Raw genomic sequence first — 18,139 nt, 5'->3', positions numbered from 1 at the left:
GCTTTGTAGGATGCTTCTGGGGGTTACGACAGCACTTATTTTAAACTTCAATGCTGGATGCTGAGCTAAAAAATTTAACATTATGATCAATATTGTGCTTATGACAGGCCATGAAAGGATTCAATGAAGGGCGGGTTACTATTGAAGAATTTGTAAACGAGCTGAAAACACTAGTGGGGCTAATTACATTTGTTCAAGCAATTGGAATTGGTAAAGGAAACCATGACCTAACAGCACCTCTTATGGACCCCATGAAAACTAATCAGGTTGTTTCTGCACGCTGTGAAATCCCAATGGGCAGAGCATGCTCTTCACTTTCTGCTGAAGAGATTGTCAAATTCTTAACCGGAGATTATCGTCTTAGCAAAGCACGATCTAATGACTTGTTTTGGGAAGCAGTGTGGCCCCGTCTCTTGGCAAGAGGGTGGCATTCTGAGCAACCTGACGATCAGGCATTTTTAGGTTCTAAACAATCTTTAGTCTTCCTCATCCCTGGTGTACAGAAGTTCTCAAGAAGAATCTTAGTGAAAGGGGTTCATTATTTTGATTCCCTGAGTGAGGTTTTGAGTCGGGTAGCATTAGAACCAAGGTTGCTTGATCCCCCAAAGCCAGAAATGGGTGAAATGATGGGAAGCAAACTGAAGCCAGAATGTCTCTGGACTGCTGAGATTCTAGAGGAACAAAGTGATCGCATGCGAGAATCCCCATGCTATCTTCAACCAAGATATCACAGAAGTGATATAGAGTCTTATGTGTTTACAATAATTGACACAAGTTTGGCCTCAGAAGGAGAGGATATAGGTTGTGTTCGACAAAACAGAATGTTACCCACAGAAGATCTATCAGCCTGTCTTCAATATGATTCTGGGGAAACAGAAGATCTGAATTCAGAGTTACTTCTGAGTATGGAAGCGAAAGTTTGTAAACCTTCAATCCTGGATCCATTGAGCACCAATCCAGCTGAGTCTGTACCAGCTATTACACACAATGAGAACTCAGCAGAGCTTGATGACATATTCACAGCGTCACCATCACATAGCAGCGCTCTTCCATCATCACAATCTGAACAGAATGGTAATTATAGCACTGGTCTAATTTTGCAAACTGGTCCTTCAGCACCGATTTCAGAAGAAGGCACAGTTTACTCATCATATAGTGGCAGAGGTAGAACCTGGGAACCAAATGAAGAAGGATGCAGTTATCCTAATATTCAGGACACTTGTGATGTGGTTTCACATGATGAGGTGCCATTTTCATGTAATAATCTTTCCTCTATCTCAAAACAGAGGAGACTGAATATATCCAGTTGTGGTGACTGTGAAACAACAGATTCTAGATTGATAGGATCCAGTGCTGCCACAGAGCATCAACTTGTTACATCTGGCCTAGAAGTGAAGTCTGAAACCAGTAAAGAAACCCCTTCATCTGTAGTAGAAATTGCCACATTAGAAAAAGGCAAATCCATAATGACTTCAACTCAACCAAACGACAAGAAAAGTGATCGAGATCTTTCAACTCTTCAAAGTGAATGTTTGTCGTCTTTCAGTAGGACTAGTAATAATGCGCTATGTTCTAAAGTTAAACTATGCAGGGTCAAATCTCAAAATTCACCCGATTCAACCTCTCCTCAAGATCCTTCAGAGAGTGTGATGCTGAGTACTATCTCAGGAATGGAAACTGCACACATGGGACCTACAAAGTCAGAAGACATTTCTTTATCTGAACATGATACTGGACACTCTCAAGAAAAGGCAACTGATTTGCAACAACAGTCCTCAAGTCCAACATATGAAGATGCTTGGAAATCACCATACTCTCACTTGAAGCAAGAATCTAGGCATTACCAAGAGCAACTAAATGACTTACAAGCAGCGCCGGGGGGCAGCCCTTTTGAGGAATGTGTGAATTTTCAAAATTCACACCCCCAGAAGATTCCCATACTTTCTCAGGAGCATCCCAATGAACCAGGGAAAACGCAATCTCTAAGTCATATTCCAGGTGATGGCCAGCCTCATGAGATGCTGGAAAATAATGCACAAGAGTCTCAAGCGGAAGGACGAAGGCAAAGTACTAGGAATCGCCCATTGACTGCAAAGGCATTGGAAGCATATGCATCTGGTTTCTACTCTGCAAGACGGCGAAAAGGTGGGAAGAATAATGCCAACACAGATAGTTCTCATACCACAACCATATCTAGGAAGTGTATATATGACCCTAGCTTTTTGCCTAATGGATCTAGCTTAGATAATAATAGTGATATCACTATAGTGGATACAAGTATGGACTCTGTTGATGGAGAAGGAAACAATGATTGTCAGGTAGAGCGTAAAGCTCGAAATGGTTACAAGAGGAGAAGAACCCATGCTGTGATGAAAGTTCCAAAGACAGGCTTTTACACAGAAAATTTAGAACAGGATGGAAAGGAAGATGTGGTTAGTGGAATATTGGTTTCTGAAATAGTGAACTAGGAGCTAAATATCTAGAAGAAGCAGTAGCATGAGCTTTCAAAGAATGCAGAACCTTTCAAGTCAAATTTGCAGATATCAAGAAACTTCTGTATGTAAAAATCAGCACAGATACGCTTTCTAGTTTCTATTGATGGTGTTAAAGATGGAACGAGAAAAGAAATCTGAAATCTATTTGTTTCCTAAATTCATATTGGCTTGATAAGAATGCTACTCACCATCGGCTAGGTGCATCAAGTAATGTAGCAGCTACTGAGAGGCCACTTCTTTCTGGTTTATGTTTACAGTGGCTATAATCCTCAAAATTGAAGACCTGATAGACACATTGTCATTGTAATCATCTTTGTGGAGCTGAATTACAAATCACCGTGTTCATAAACTTTTTAGTGAAAACTTTCAGTATAATGAGGAGCAACTGGCTTGTCTGCTAGAATGAGGATTTACCACTTTAAGCCATATTTTGAATTGTCTTTTCATTCTTGCAAAGATAAAGGTCAAAGATACTATTTGGTAAGCTTTTTCAGTTGCTAGGTTATCTTTAATGTAGACACCCCAATTATTACATGTCCTTGAGCTTCAAATAACATATATTTCTTTTCCTTTTCCATGTATAGTTGATGGTGAATTGACACAGGTTGGGCTTTCAACTGGAAATAGCTTGCTAATTGGTCCAGTACATATTTATTTTCCTAATGAGGCTAGGTGATTATCGCAAAATGCCTTAGCAAGCCCAATGTGATAATAAATTGAATTTTTTGTATTTAGAAAAACAATATATAAAACTGTGATTCTGTGAAAAGCAGATTGAATCGTATGCAGCACTGCAACTTTTCTCAGTTGATCATTTAATTGAATAATATCCTGATGACCCTGTTTGAATTTTCTAAAAATATGTATATTTCATTCACAATTAAGTTGGGATTATACATCTGTAGCTATCGATTTTAATGTCGCATTCTTCTAAAGGATAACCTCGTGGCTGAATGTTAATTGGTGGCATTTGCAAGAGATTTACCCTGGTTCAAAGCTTCCCCGCAATAACAAGGTAGCCAATAACATCAGAATACATGCATCAACTAATGATGTCATGATTATGGGGCACATTAAAGCCTGACCCATGGTTATAAGTTTTAAGAAAAAAATAAAAATATTCAAAGAATACCAAGATGATAAATGACAGATAAATATATGCTACTAGGTGGTTTAGCCTCCGGAGTAATGTTTAGAAATGTAAGTTATGAACTTGAAGTTATGTGATGTTTGTCTCTCAGTAGAGGTTGCTTGTAATACTAGACCAGCTCTACTGTTGGAAGTTTTAATGGGTGCCTGGTTATAAATCCTTCCACTATGTTCGAATCCATGGTGGTGGAAACACTGCTTGATCATAGTAACCATATTTGAGAAGTTTGACACGTGCAAGTGTGGTGAAGCTTCACTACACTTGAATTTCAAAAGCATTCTGGTAAAAAGGTCAGAATATGGGGAAAACATAAATTTGTATGTGAGAAAAATTGATAATATGCAACAGGTTAATTACTTAAAACAATATGAAAAGAGCTATAATTTAGTTTTCATAGCATTTTCACATTTTGATATTCTTTAAAGTTATGTGACAACCATTTGCTCCCCATGGAAGGATATGAAAGAAATAGAAATTCAATAGAATTGATTTTTCTTTTTGCATTGCTTATATTTTATATTTCTTTTACACCTATATTTGATCCTTTTGGGTTTGAACTAGTTCAACCTCAATCCAACTAAAAATTTGGAGGCTTAAAATCCTATATTCCATAGGGACATGTCCTGATTCCTCGATTCACATTCCCAGTTACCATCCCTGCCGCCGTGCTACTTCTAGGTGCGATCCTTGCATTTCCATGTTTGTCCATTCCATAATTCAGTTTTATAGTTTTATTTACATAATAACAAAATTACCTGATACATTTTTCGGCATCTTCCTTCTTTCTGTTGGTTGCATGATAAGGATAGACATAATAATTTTAGCATTCCAGTAGATGCCTTTGGTTTGATATAGGTTGGTGAACAAATGATAAGTTATAAACAGTTGAATCTAATCACTTCAACCCCTTTACATTAGTGCATTTTTAATAAGCCATTTGAGAAAATTTATCATAATCATATTTTAGCATATTGAATAACCTTAGGTTATATTCTTTTTTCCAAAGGGAGCATGACTAAGCCATTCCAATTGTGGAAAGGCAATTTTTATCTGCTATATCGGTAGATTGACCAAAGTGAAGCTTTTTATAGTTTGACCAACCATTACTGTCAGATGAGCTCTACATAAATCTGTGAATGAATTTAATACTACGTCCTCAAGGAATAGAGAGTTCATATAGTGTCACATCAGTTTGCTCAAGGAAAGTGCTATGTTGTGAGCCGCCCCTACCCAAAGATGAAGCTTCAGAGAGTTGGATCTAAATCAACTGACCAGATTGATGGTCATTTTTTGGGATCAGACTTGTTTTGAATCCTGTTTTTACCTTGACAATTTCTAATGATGACACGATGTTTTGTTTCTTGTTACTTTTATGTTGGTTTCCTGTAGAATAGGTCTGATTCTTTGATTTGATTTCTTTAAATTGTGAAAGGCTTGACAAGAGTCAAACTCTCGGTCATTATTGAACTTTGCTTATAGAAATTTTTGAGGAATTATAAACCCGGCAAGCTTGGAACCCCAAGAATTCGAATGAAAGGGAGTTTGACCTTAAAAAAACTGTAGGGTTGATGGGGTTGACTATAAAAGATGGACTTCTAATCTTGTGAGGATTTTAATTGTCACTCTTTATTGAATAAATGCTCTATTGACTTTTGATGCTTAATGAAGTTTATAACAAGCTAATTAATTTAAATCTTTATCTTGGCCATTTTTAATTGTAATGGTGAAAATTATTTTTTTATGCTCTTTTTTCGTATGTTTGAGATTTACAACAATTATCGTGTCTTCAATGCATTGAATTGCATATAAAACAGCCCAAGTTGCATAAAGATCATAAAATAATACGACTTGTTCTTGAATCTCATTATCGCATATCCCTAGATTTCACTCCATTCCATAAATAATATTTTTTCCTCTCAAGGTTAGCGATGCAAGTACAAGTTTGACGAGGACCAAGTCTTCAATTGCAAATTTGACTCCCAAGTTTGAAAATAAAAAAAAGAGTCAAATGTTTCTCACTCCTTTCATTGGTCATTACGAGTTTGTGCAAATTGTGTTAAATTTTTAAGTAGGGTAATGTTTTTAAAGACTAGCCCTAATTGTGAATGCATATCTAACACATCATAGGATATTCTTAAAAAACACATTTGAAGTCTAATATTTTGAAGGATAAAAGGAAATCTAGTAATATTTACTTCATATCGCATCTTCTTAGGTCTATTGTATACTTCTTTGTTGTCTAAAGTATTCACTCAAAGCTACCACATTCGGGGTTTAACTAAGGAGAACTTGTTACTTGACCCTAGTGATCAAATCATTTCCATGAGTCACAAGGTCACTCCATGTAATAGATAAGTTTTAAGCATGCAAGGATCACCTCTACAACCGCAAATTTGATTTGAAATGATATGCAGTTCGATTCTCAAGATAGATAAAATTATGAAGTATTAGTCAATGGATCCTTGGCTTTTGGATGCATTTTTGCATCAAGTTAGAGCTAAGTACTAGCACATTTATTTTATTCAATTCCCACATTTATTTACATTTGTGGCAATGATCAACCCGACTCCTATTTATTTCTTCTAGGTTTATTATTCACTTATTGTTTGTATTTGATTTAATTAGTCTACTTTTCTTTTTTGGATTTAATCTTGCTTTTGCTCACCCTACCCAACCCCTATTTCCCCCTAGGGTTTGCATTTGTTGATTTGTTTCAAACTAATTATTCACTAATTTAACTAAATTCATATCAAATTCAGCATATATTTCTATCCTTTTGACCTTAGCACTCGATCATTTCGTTCTCTCATACCTAATTCATCTCACATACCCACCCTTTAAATGTGTTATTGTTCTTGTGGATCTACATAGGACATGTTCCTCTCATTTATGACACACGATCCATATGTCCTTTTATGCTATGGATAGGGATGCATTATTTATGAAGATCTTATTATGTTGTATACGTGTTTATTCCTCTTGAATATCCTTATTTCATCAATCTACAAGTTTCATGTTGAATCTATTTATCTCATGCCTTTTGATTGTGATGACTATGCACCTAGTGATGTTGTACCTTGTGATACACCTTGTATGACTAATATCAATGATGTGACACCTCCTAGCTCCCTTCATGACATTATTGCAACTTATGATGATCTTTCTTTTACTTGTCATGATGATCCCATATCTATCATAATGGATTCACCCCCTCTTGTACATGATGATGCATTTTGTGAAGATAATTATCCAACATCTCATGTTATTGTTCTATGGATTCAATTGTAACATTCTTTTGTCTAATGATATATCCCATCAATGATATCATATTTTACAATGATACTTGTTTAGATCTTCATGAGGATATTTGTGAGTCTTCTTTACCTCCATTTTCATTACATCATGATCTTATTATGCTTAGTATGTGTTACATGATAATTTTGATGCTTATACCAATGCTTCTTTACTTGTTAAATATTTCTTACTTACTAATTATGTGCAAATGAGATAATCGTCTATGGATGGAAACTAAGATCTCAATTGTGTTAGTCCCAACCGGTGTTGAGAGGGGAGGGGTGAATCAACACTTGATCAATTTTCACAATTAAAACTTTTAACTCTAAACTGCACTTATTTAATATTCATCAATATATTTAATCACTAAAGTAGAATATGCATGCATGAAAAATTGACAGTGACACCAAGATTTATCTCGTGGAAACCCAAATGGGAGAAAACCACGGTGAGTAGAAACTCACAAAATTTGTACTCTTCTGAAGTACGCCTGGTGAGGAGCCATCCCTGTTAGGAGATTACAAAGACACTTGTTAGGTGCCACCCGGTTAAGGGATTTTGTTTAAGGCCAGTTAGTGCCTTTACCTTGTTAACGGTAGCCTGGTTAAAGGACTTAAGAACATCAATAAAGATGTCACCCAGTTAAGGGATTTAAGTTGCAATGGTTAGAAAGCAACAAATGGATGATCTGTTGAATTAGCTACTGATAGCTTGATCAGATTACAATGAGAATCACACTCTATCCACATTGGTCGTGTCTGCTCTGCACAACATCGGTTTTCTTCTTACACCTTCGGCTCTGCACTCAGCCGGTCCTCTGATCTTTGTCTTTGCACTCAGTCGGTCTACCTCAAGCACCCTCTTCTCTGCTAAAACCTTTTAACACTTCCTCTCTCTCTCTACTCTTCACTTTGGATAGCCTTCTACAAGATTTGTTTTTTGCAAATTTTACAATCAAGTTTTTCTGAATGAGCTCACAAATACTTTATAGATTTTCTGTCGACACCTTCAGGTGTTCCCTCAATCAAAGCAATTACAGATTGCAGAAGATTTCAAATTCAAAATCTCCCACACTTTCTTTGCGCACCCTGCAACAATTTTGCCAAGTGTTCAACAATTTCCGCCACCACATCTTCCAAAAATAGTAATTTCTAGGTCGAGTTCAGTCGATTAAGTGCGAACCATAAAATCCGCAGGTAATCATGCTAGATTGCATGATAACTGAAGTTGACCTTACCGACTTATGATTTGGCGTAGACACAAGCTCACCAACTCACTTTTTGCCACTACAACTGAATAATCAATCACCGCTCCGAGATTTATGGTGATCACCTATCTTCCTTCTGTCATACCGGTGAATTGGTATACCACTGCACTTCTATGTTACCGGTTCATCCTTTGATTGCCGGTTTGTTGTGCTAGCATCAAGTTTCTTCCCCTGTTTGCCAATGAGGTTTCGGTTTGCATACAACCTCAAGTCTTCTTGCCTGAGTCATCTTTTGTGACTTCATCATCATCAGAATGACCGATCTTCTTGAATGACAGACCAGTTGGCTTAGTCTATCTTCCTTGAGCTGATTGAACTTTTGGTCATTTGTTTCCATGTGTTTGTAAGTCATCACCTTTGCTTACTGAAATTTACCACACTACCGATACCACTTCACTAGTCAGTGTTAGATATCAATGACAAATCTTAGCTCATATACCGGTTCTCTGGATTGACTGGTTTTGTCAATGCTAACAATCTCCCCCTTTGGCATTGATGGCAACACTACAGAATTTGTCTTATCAGTTGCATGTTCTTCCTTCATTTTTGTACCGGTCATTACTTCTGCCCTGAGTAATGAGTATCTCCCCTTAACACTGGCAATACTCTATTATAGCAACTTCAACTCAATCACTACCAATGCTCAAACACTATAATCATATCTCCCCCTTTGACAACAATGCCAAAGTTTCATTTCAGTACACTTACAAGACTGCTCCCCCTAACCGGAGTAGTCCACACTTATCAATCTAGTCTTAGAATTTTTTTTGAAATCATACCAGATTGATATAGAGCCCTTTTTGCTTACTTTACTGTAGGTAGGGGCATAATCTCCAACTTACCTCTGAGATAGTCAAAAGTGTCCTTCTGTAGTGGCTTGGTGAAGATATCAACCACCACCTCTTTTGTTGGTATATACTCCAACATCACTTCCTTTTCTTGAACTTGTTCCCTTAGATAGTGATATTTGATAGCTATATGCTTCGTTTTGGAATGCATCATCGGATTCTTGGATATGTCAATGGCACTGGTGTTATCACAATGAATCACTACCGGTCCAATCACCTTTTCTTGGATACCTTCCAACAATTGCTTCATCCAAACTATCTGTGTGCAGTTGATTGCAACAGCAGCATACTCAGCCTCAGTTGTGGATTGAGATATGTTGTTTTGTTTCTTGCTTGTCCAAGATACAATCCTATCTTCAAGAACAAATGCACCTCCACTAGTGCTCTTTTTGTCATCAATGTTCCCTGCCCAATCTGAATCAGTGAAGGCACTTAAGTTGAAGTCTCCCTTATGTGGATACCAGAGACCATACTCATCAATCCCCTTGAGGTATCTAAATATTCTCTTGACTGCCACCATGTGAGTCTCTTTCAGATTTGCAGAAAAGATGGTAACCAAGCCAACAACTTGTGCTATGTTCGGTCTACTATGTACTGCATACTGGAACTTACCGATCATGTACCGGTAAAGTGTCTCATTCACTTCTTCAGCCTCATCATATTTAGAGAGCTTGCAACCTGTAACCATTGGAGTTCCAACAAGTTTGCAATCTTCCATTCCAAAAGTTTTCAGAATTTCTCTTATGTACTTAGTTTGATTGATGAAGATGTCATTCTTTAGCCGTGAGACTTGCATACCAATAAAAAAACTTTATCTCACCAATCATGGACATCTCAAATTCTTGCTTCATTTGTTCTGCAAAGCTTCTGCTCATCTCATAATCTCCCCCAAAGATGATGTCATCTACAAAGGTCTCAACAATTAAATGTTTTCCTTCAACTCCACTCTTCAGATACAGGTTACTGTTATCACTGGTTCTTTTGAACCCTATGCTTAGCAGATATGAGTGCAGCCTCTCATACCAAGCTCTTGGTGCTTGTTTCAACCCATATAGAGCCTTTTGCAACCTGCATACCATATTTCTTCCATCTTTAGATGCAAACCCTTTCGATTGCTCTATGTAAACTTCTTCTAACACACCATTTAAGAATGCCGATTTGACATCCATTTGATAAACTTTGAAATTTTTGTAAGCAACGTAGGCCAACAAAATTCTAACCCCGTCCAGCCTGGCCATCGGTGCGAAGGTTTCTCCATAGTCCAAACCTACTTCTTGAGCATAGCCCTTACAGACTAATCTTGCTTTGTTTCTTATCACTTTACCGGTTTCATCTATTTATTTCTGAACACCCACTTAGTGCCTATCACATTTTTGTTTTCCGGTCTGGGCACTAGAGTCCATGTATCATTTTTCTCAATTTGCTCTAGTTTTTCTTCCATGGCTTTGACCCAGTCATCATCTTTTAGAGCCTCCTTTGTTGTTTTGAGCTCAAATATGGAGAGCATGCAACCATTCTCTCTTGCTCTTCTTCTGGTTAGAACTCTTGCATCTTTGTCACTGATGATATTTTCTACAGAGTGATTGTTTCTAACATACTTAGCCAATACCGATTCACTTCTTGGAGCTTCTTCAACCGGTTGTGTAGGTTCTACTTCACAGGCTTCTTCATGTGCCATTTCAACGGGATTTTCTTCAGTAGGTTCCACCAGTACATTGTACTCGAACCCTTTATAGTCCTCTGGTTCACTCTTACTGTCCTATTCATTTTTATCAAAGTACTCATCTACTCTGACATTTGCACTTTCCACAATCTTACCGGTCTTTTTGTTCAAACACCGGTATGGCTTAGTTTTTGTGGAGTAACCTAAGAAGGTTCCTTCATCACTCTTGGGATCAAAATTTCCAGTATACTCATCCCTCTTGATATAGCACCTACTTCCAAATACTTTGAAATAACAAACATTAGGTGAGTATCCACACCATAATTCATAGGGAGTTTTATTTGTCCGTTTCTTTACCTGTATCTGGTTCAAGGTGTATACAACAGTGCTTATTGCTTTTCTCCATAAATATGTGGAATGTCCTTCTGTATCATCATAGTCCTTGCTCAATCAATAAGAGTTATGTTTCTTCTTTCAACAACCCCATTCTGGTGAGGGGTTCTGGGTGTAGACATTTGTCTCATAATCCCCTGTTCCTCGCAATAATTCATGAACTCTTGAGAGGTGAACTCTCCTCCTCTATCTGATCTCAGACACTTCAGATTCTTACCGGTTCCTCTCTCTACTTGAGCCTTAAGGACTTTAAACATGTGAACGGCTTTAGATTTTTCTTTCAAGAATACAACCCACATCATTCTTGAGAAATCATCCACAAACATAAAGTATCGGTCTCCATAGAAACTCTTGGTTCTCATAGGACCGCACAAGTCTGTATGAACTAAATCCAGCACATTTTCAGATGAAAAGGATTTAGTGTTGAAACTAGACCCGGTCAACTTTCATAGTTGACATTCTTTGCACATAGCATTTTCAAGTTTCACTATATTAGGCATACCTCTAATAGACTTTGTCTTACTGATTTTTGCTATGATGTCAAGGTTAACATGACACAATCTTTTGTGTCACAACCAACTGTCTTCTACCTTAGCCATTAGACAACTACCTATGGTGGTGTCTAGGTGAAATAGATTGCCTCTTGACTGTTTACCGATAGCAATCAGATTTCTTGATTTGTCATTTATTTTGCATATTCCTTCATTGAATTCTAACCGGTAACCCTTATTGTTAAGTTGTGCAACAATTAACAAACTATATTTTATCCCTTCTACCCAATAGACATCATCATAATTTGTTTTGTCATTCAGGGCTATAGATCCCTTAACTTTTATTACACAAGGAGCATCATTTCCGAATCTCACAGTTCCTCCATTGCAATCCTCCATGCTAAGGAATTTGTTTCTGTCACCGGTCATGTGGTGAGTGCAACCACTATCAATCACCCATTCTCCACACCGGTTTGTACTAGAAATTAGTGCCATATCTCCTTCCTATATGCTATCCTCCTTGACTACCACAAATGCAATTCCATCTCCATCAGATCTTTCTGATTCTTCATCAGTGACTCCTGCAAGATAACATTCCTTCTTGTTCTTGTCCCTGTAGCTTCTGAAATTATCTTTCTTGTCTCTATCATTGTCAAGACATCTTGAAGTGATATGACCTATCTTATTATAGGAGAAGCACTTTAAGGGTAATTTACCTTTATACTTTCCTTTTCCTCTTGGCAATCTTCTTGCCAATAGAGCTTCAATTTCATCTTGCTCCTCAGATAACAGGTTGTCACTTTCATGGGAATGACCGGTTCTTGTAGTAGAACTACTTCCGGTTTCTTTCCTTCTTGTTGGTGTATGCATCATGGAGGCTTTCAAAGCAACATCAATCTTTGGTACACTGTTGTCATAATTGCTCAATTCAAAAGCAGTCAACTTACCGATCAACGAGTCAAGAGATACATTAACTGTTCCCAAGGATCTGAGTTCCTGGATAGCAGAGACCCTTATGGCATATTGTGGTAGCAAGGTTCTCACGATTTGGCTAACCGCATCCTCCTCCTCAAGCTTTCCTCCAACACTTTTGATGGAGTTTACTACATCCTTTATTCTCTTGCTATACTGCTCTATGTTTTCTCCTTCCTGCATCCTCATCTCATCATATTTTTCTCTCAGGCTGTCTACTTTAGCCTTTTGAACATGAGGATCTCCCCCATAGACTGTCTTAAGCTTATTCCATATATGAAAAGTTGTTTTCAAATCTTGAACCTCAACAAATTCATTATCAGAGAGAGTGCTGACAATCAGATCCAGAGCAGCAGTATTATCTTGCCTTTCCTTGATCTGATTTGGAGTAAGAGTCCCTGAAGGTTCAATGTACTCTGTGATTACATGATTCCAGTAATGTTCTCATAAGGATTTTAGATAAAGTTTCATTCCTCCACACCATAAGGTGTAATTCTCCTTAGAGAACTTAGAACCCTCCTTTCGCATCATCTTGGATCTTTCCTTAAGATGATTAAGCTTCTTCTGATTCTAAGGACCTGCTCTGATACCAATTCTTAGTCCCAACCAGTGCTGAGACGGGAGGGGTGAATCAAGACGATCAATTTTCACAATTAAAACTTTTAACTCCAAATTGCACTTATTTAATATTCATCAATATATTTAATCACTGAAGTAGAATATGCATGTATGAAAAATTGACAGTGACACCAAGATTTATCTCATGGAAACCCAAATGGGAGAAAACCACGGTGTGAGTAGGAACTCACAAAATTTGTACTCTTTTGGAGTACGCCCGGTGAGGAGCCATCCCTGTTAGGAGATTACAAAGACACTTGTTAGGTGCCACCTGCTTAAGGGATTTTGTTTAAGGTCAGTTAGTGCCTTTACCTTGTTAAAGGTATCCTAGTTAAAGGACTTAAGAACATCAATAAAGATGTCACTCGGTTAAGGGATTTTACAAAAGGGGCCTATTAAAGTCCATCCAGTTAAGGGATTTAAGTTGCAATGGTTAGAAAGCAACAAATGGAAGCAACAAATGGATGATTAGTTGAATTAGCTACTGATAGCTTGATCAGATCACAATGAGAATCACACTCTATCCATACCGGTTGTGTCTTTTCTTTGCACAGCACTGGTTTTCTTCTTACACCTCCAGCTCTGCACTCATCAGGTCCTTTGTCCCTCGGCTCTGCACTTTGTCGATCCTCTAACCTTCGACTCTGCACTCAGTTGGTCCTCCGATCTTTATCCCTACACTCAGCCGGTCTACCTCAAGCACCCTCTGCTCTACTAAAACCTTTTAGCACTTCCTCTGTCTCTCTACTCTTCACTTTGGATCGCCTTCTACAAGATCTGCTTTTTGCAAATTTTACGATCAAGTTTTTCTAAATTAGCTCACAAATACTTTATACATTTTCAGCCGACACCTTCAGGTGTTCCCTCAATCAAAGCAATCACAGATTGTGGAAGATTTCAAATTCAAAATCTCCCACATTTTATCTGTGCACCCTGCAACAATTTTGCCAAGTGTTCAATGAATTCTGCTGCCACATCTTCCAAAGATAGTAATTTCTGGGTCGAGTTCAGTCGATTAAGTGCGAACTAGAAAATCCACAAGTAATCATGCTTCATTGCATGATAACTGAAGTTGACCTTACCAACTTATGATTTGGCGTAGACAGAAGCTCACCAACTCACCTTTTCCCACCGCAACTAAATAATCGATCACCGCTCCGAGATTTATGGTGATCACCTATCTTCCTTTTGTCATACCGGTGAATCGGTATACCACTGCACTTCTATGTTACCGGTTCATCCTTTGATTTTCAGTTTGTTGTGCTAGTATCAAGTTTCTTCCCCTGTTTGCCAATGGGGTTTCAGTTTGCATACAACCTCAAGTGATCTTGCCTGAGTCATCTTTTGTGACTTCATCATCATTAGAATGACCGATCTTCTTGAATGACAAATCGGTTGGCTTAGTCTATCTTCCTTGAGCTGATTTAACTTTTGGGCATCTGTTGCCAATGTTGTTTCCATGTGTTTGTAAGTTATCAGCTTTGCCTACTGAAATATACCACACTACCGATACTTCACCGGTCAGTGTTAGACATCAACGACAAATCTTAGCTCATATATCGGTTCTCTGGATTGATCGGTTTTGTCAATGCCAACAAATTATCCATACATAACCATTGGAACATAAATAGGTTCAGCTATAGTCCTAATAGGAGAGTTGAACACTTGGAATTATGTTCCTTTTCAAAGATGCAATGGAATTGAGATTGATATATGTGTGATCCAGGTTAATTACATTCAAAAGGATAGATTTCAGCAATAATAGTAAATTACAAAACATAAAACAAACATAGTAAGATAGATATGGAAAGAAGACATAGAAAGGAAAATTGGTTTGAAAACTAAAGTTGATAGTGTCAAACTTGATTGTAGGGCGCCCTAGTCTAAGGTGTCTATGACTGACAAAAAAGAGCATGATTGTAAATGGGAGGTCCTATAAGTCTATCTCCTAAAAATTTGGTTGAAAATAGTTAGATAAGAGTGTTAGGCACCTTAGTCCAGGTGTTTTAGTCTATTCAAAAGTTACAATCTGTGATAGTCTTCTTTGCACTCACGTACCACTTTCAATGTCAAATCTAAACTTGCACACATGAAAAATAGGGAACAAGGGTTGTGTTCTATAGGGGCTTTCCTAAATCAAACCTCATGTTGGTGTTCCCACATCCCCAATAGATAACGATGATGAAAAATGGTGTGTCATCAAAAGATCTAAGGATAAACATTTATGGAAATGTTTGAGTTGACAAACATTACCTTTAAGAATGAAACCCTTGGCGTGAAATCTCACACAAGGCTTGACGTAACATGCGTCATGTAGCAACTATATGTTTGCAAGATAAGAAACATTGAACTGAAACTAAAAACATGAGACTTCTAGCTAACTTTTTAAAAAAATATTGAAAGAAAGTAATTATGCTAGAAAGAAGTAAACATTTGCATAAGCATACTTCCATAAATATATCAAGTATGGTATAAGAAAGAAGAAGAGATTTAGAGATTACAATTTTTTTTTATACTTATTTTGATCTTTAAACAATCTTTACATGTTGGGAGAGGGAAAGTATCATCAGGGCGTTTTTCCACCCAACCACAAACTTGCTATTCCCTGTTGGAATAAATAATTTATATATTAATTATTCACTTAGTTGCATTAATTCACTAAATAATTTATTATTTAGTTAGTTAATTAATTATAAATAATTAATTAATACTTATCTCCATGCATAATGCAAACTAGGAAAAACAAACTATGCTTAGATTTTCGAGAGTTTCATGCATTTAATTAGTTTATTATGTTATTTGTGCATACATGACTGATTCATGCATTGAGTTTAAAACTCTTAGTCTCTCTTGTAGACTCCACCATTTAGGGTTTCTATCTTTAGTGTTAGATTTCTTTTTTAAGGATGTAATATCCTTCATTGTAACTTAAGCAATAAGCAATAAGAAATTTCAAAGCAATACATTCAATTATTGTTAATTGTCTTCAATTATTCTTTGTTGTTCAATTCTCTTTTTATGTGTGACATGTATTCTTGCAAACAACTGGGCTTGTGGGATTCACATTTCACAAATTCTAACATGGTATCAGAGCTCCAGGTCTGAAGATTCTCGTTTAGTTTTTTGGAGATTATTTGCATTTACACAGAAAATATTCACTTTGGGTTAATTTGGAGCTCACCATCAATTCCAGAAGGCTCAAGAAAGACAGGACCGCCTTTCGTTTTGCTGAAATCTGATATATACAGAGTCCATTTTGCAAGGGTTCGAAGTTCGAGGGTTTTCTTTGTTCCAGAGAGTACTTGAAAATTCAGAGCATTTTGGGCCCAAAAGGACCTCAAAGTTGGATTCAAAAGGTCAATTCCATGAATTTTGATATATAATTTGCCTATTTTCGATGAAAGGGGCATCTAGGGAATGATTTTTATTGGCACGTTTTTTGAGGCATGAAAATCTGTATGGCCATACCGCATGCACGCATGTCAGTACCTACATCATAAATTTTTTGAAAAAAGTCCAGTAAAAAAAATCATGGATAAATATTATTTTTTAAAAATATTTTGGAGGGTGCAAAATTTTTTTTTAAGGAAAGTTTTTTTTAATTAAAAAAAAGTAAAAAAAGTCAAATCTGCACAAAATAGTACATACAAGGCATGCATTAGCAGGTACCTTGATGAAGTCATCATTTGCATCAACAAATCTGGCGGACCCACTACATTTGGAGCTCTTCTAAATTTAGTTGATTTTCTCTATTTTTAGCCCTTCAAAGTTCTAAAAAGCAGTGGTTGGTATTTTGCTCATAACTTGAGCATACGGAGTCGAAATCGTGTAAACCATATATCGTTAGAAAACTCTTTCCGAGCCCTATCCAGATATGGAGGTATTTTTCTGATTTTTTTATTTTGCAAAAAAAAATTTCCTGTTTAAGTAAGAAGTTGTTGTTTGCACTCTCGGGGGCATATCTTGTGCATCCGAACTTCGTCTTTCTCAAACGAGATCATTGGAAAGATGATTCAGAGGTCTATCCAAATATCAGGTCTAGTTTTGCAGATAGATTACCAGTCCATTGTCTCTTTCTTCCAAAGTCAGCAATGTTTTTTCTGGCCCTTTTATTCCCTCCTATGATCCAAACTCCATCTTTCTTGTCTTAGATCTCTATTTTTTTTTAGCATAATAGAGAAAAACATTCATATTCTAAGTACCTATCATATCTCTCCCTTGTCAGCATTATGGGGGGGTTTCTACCGTAGTTGCTAATGCTTCCTTGGTTTCGTGTTGGAGTGTTCTATGTATTCAGTACTTGTTTCTATGTACTAGGAGATGCAATGACCATTTACCCATGCATTTTCGGTGAGATGAAGCACTTAACTACTTATTCTTATGTACTATGAAATGCAGCGACTATTTATACCCATGCATTTTCGGTGATATGGAGCACTTACCATATTGACACTCTTACATTCCTATTTCTCAAAGTTCTTTTTTCAACATTAAGTGGCCTTCAATATCAGACATTAAAGGTTAAATTTTAAACCAATTTAATTCTTCATTGTTATTTGTTTTTTACACAGGAATCATTATAATCTCTGGTACCTTAACAACTTTCCAAATTAATTAACAATGATAGCTCTTATCTCAGTTTTGGCTTCCTTAATCAGCTTAAGTATTCTTTTTTTTTAAAGTAAGATTTAAAATAATCTTCCAAATACCTTCAAAATGGTCACAAAAGAGCAATAACAACACATACGTAGGGCTTGTATAAACTTTCAAAAGATAAAACTATGTTTCTCCAAACAAACATCTAGCAATATGAACCGAAATTAATAATGAACTCTTTCCATTCCGTTTTAAATAATTCGTTCTCTTTTAGCTATTGTCTAGCATAAATTTCAACTGAATGAAAGGAACATATTTCTTTTTTAAATAATTACACTAGCTTTTCTAAACT

General features: G+C 36.8%; 1 protein-coding gene across 11 annotated transcripts in view; it reads left to right on the top strand.

The window, feature by feature from the left end:
- The window catches only part of LOC131040437 (uncharacterized), a 110,456-nt gene extending 107,388 nt beyond the window's left edge, over positions 1-3,068 (top strand). For all 11 annotated transcript variants that reach the window (XM_057973359.2, XM_057973356.2, XM_057973355.2 and 8 more), the window contains one exon: positions 108-3,068. In XM_057973359.2, the coding sequence (XP_057829342.2) occupies positions 108-2,468 (2,361 nt within the window). In that variant the 3' untranslated portion in view covers positions 2,469-3,068. The remainder of the gene's footprint in view (positions 1-107) is intronic.
- The last annotated feature ends 15,071 nt before the right edge of the window (positions 3,069-18,139 follow it).

This window comes from Cryptomeria japonica, chromosome 6, assembly GCF_030272615.1.
Source record: "Cryptomeria japonica chromosome 6, Sugi_1.0, whole genome shotgun sequence".
NCBI lineage: Eukaryota > Viridiplantae > Streptophyta > Pinopsida > Cupressales > Cupressaceae > Cryptomeria > Cryptomeria japonica.
This window is presented reverse-complemented; position numbering and strand designations above follow the sequence as displayed.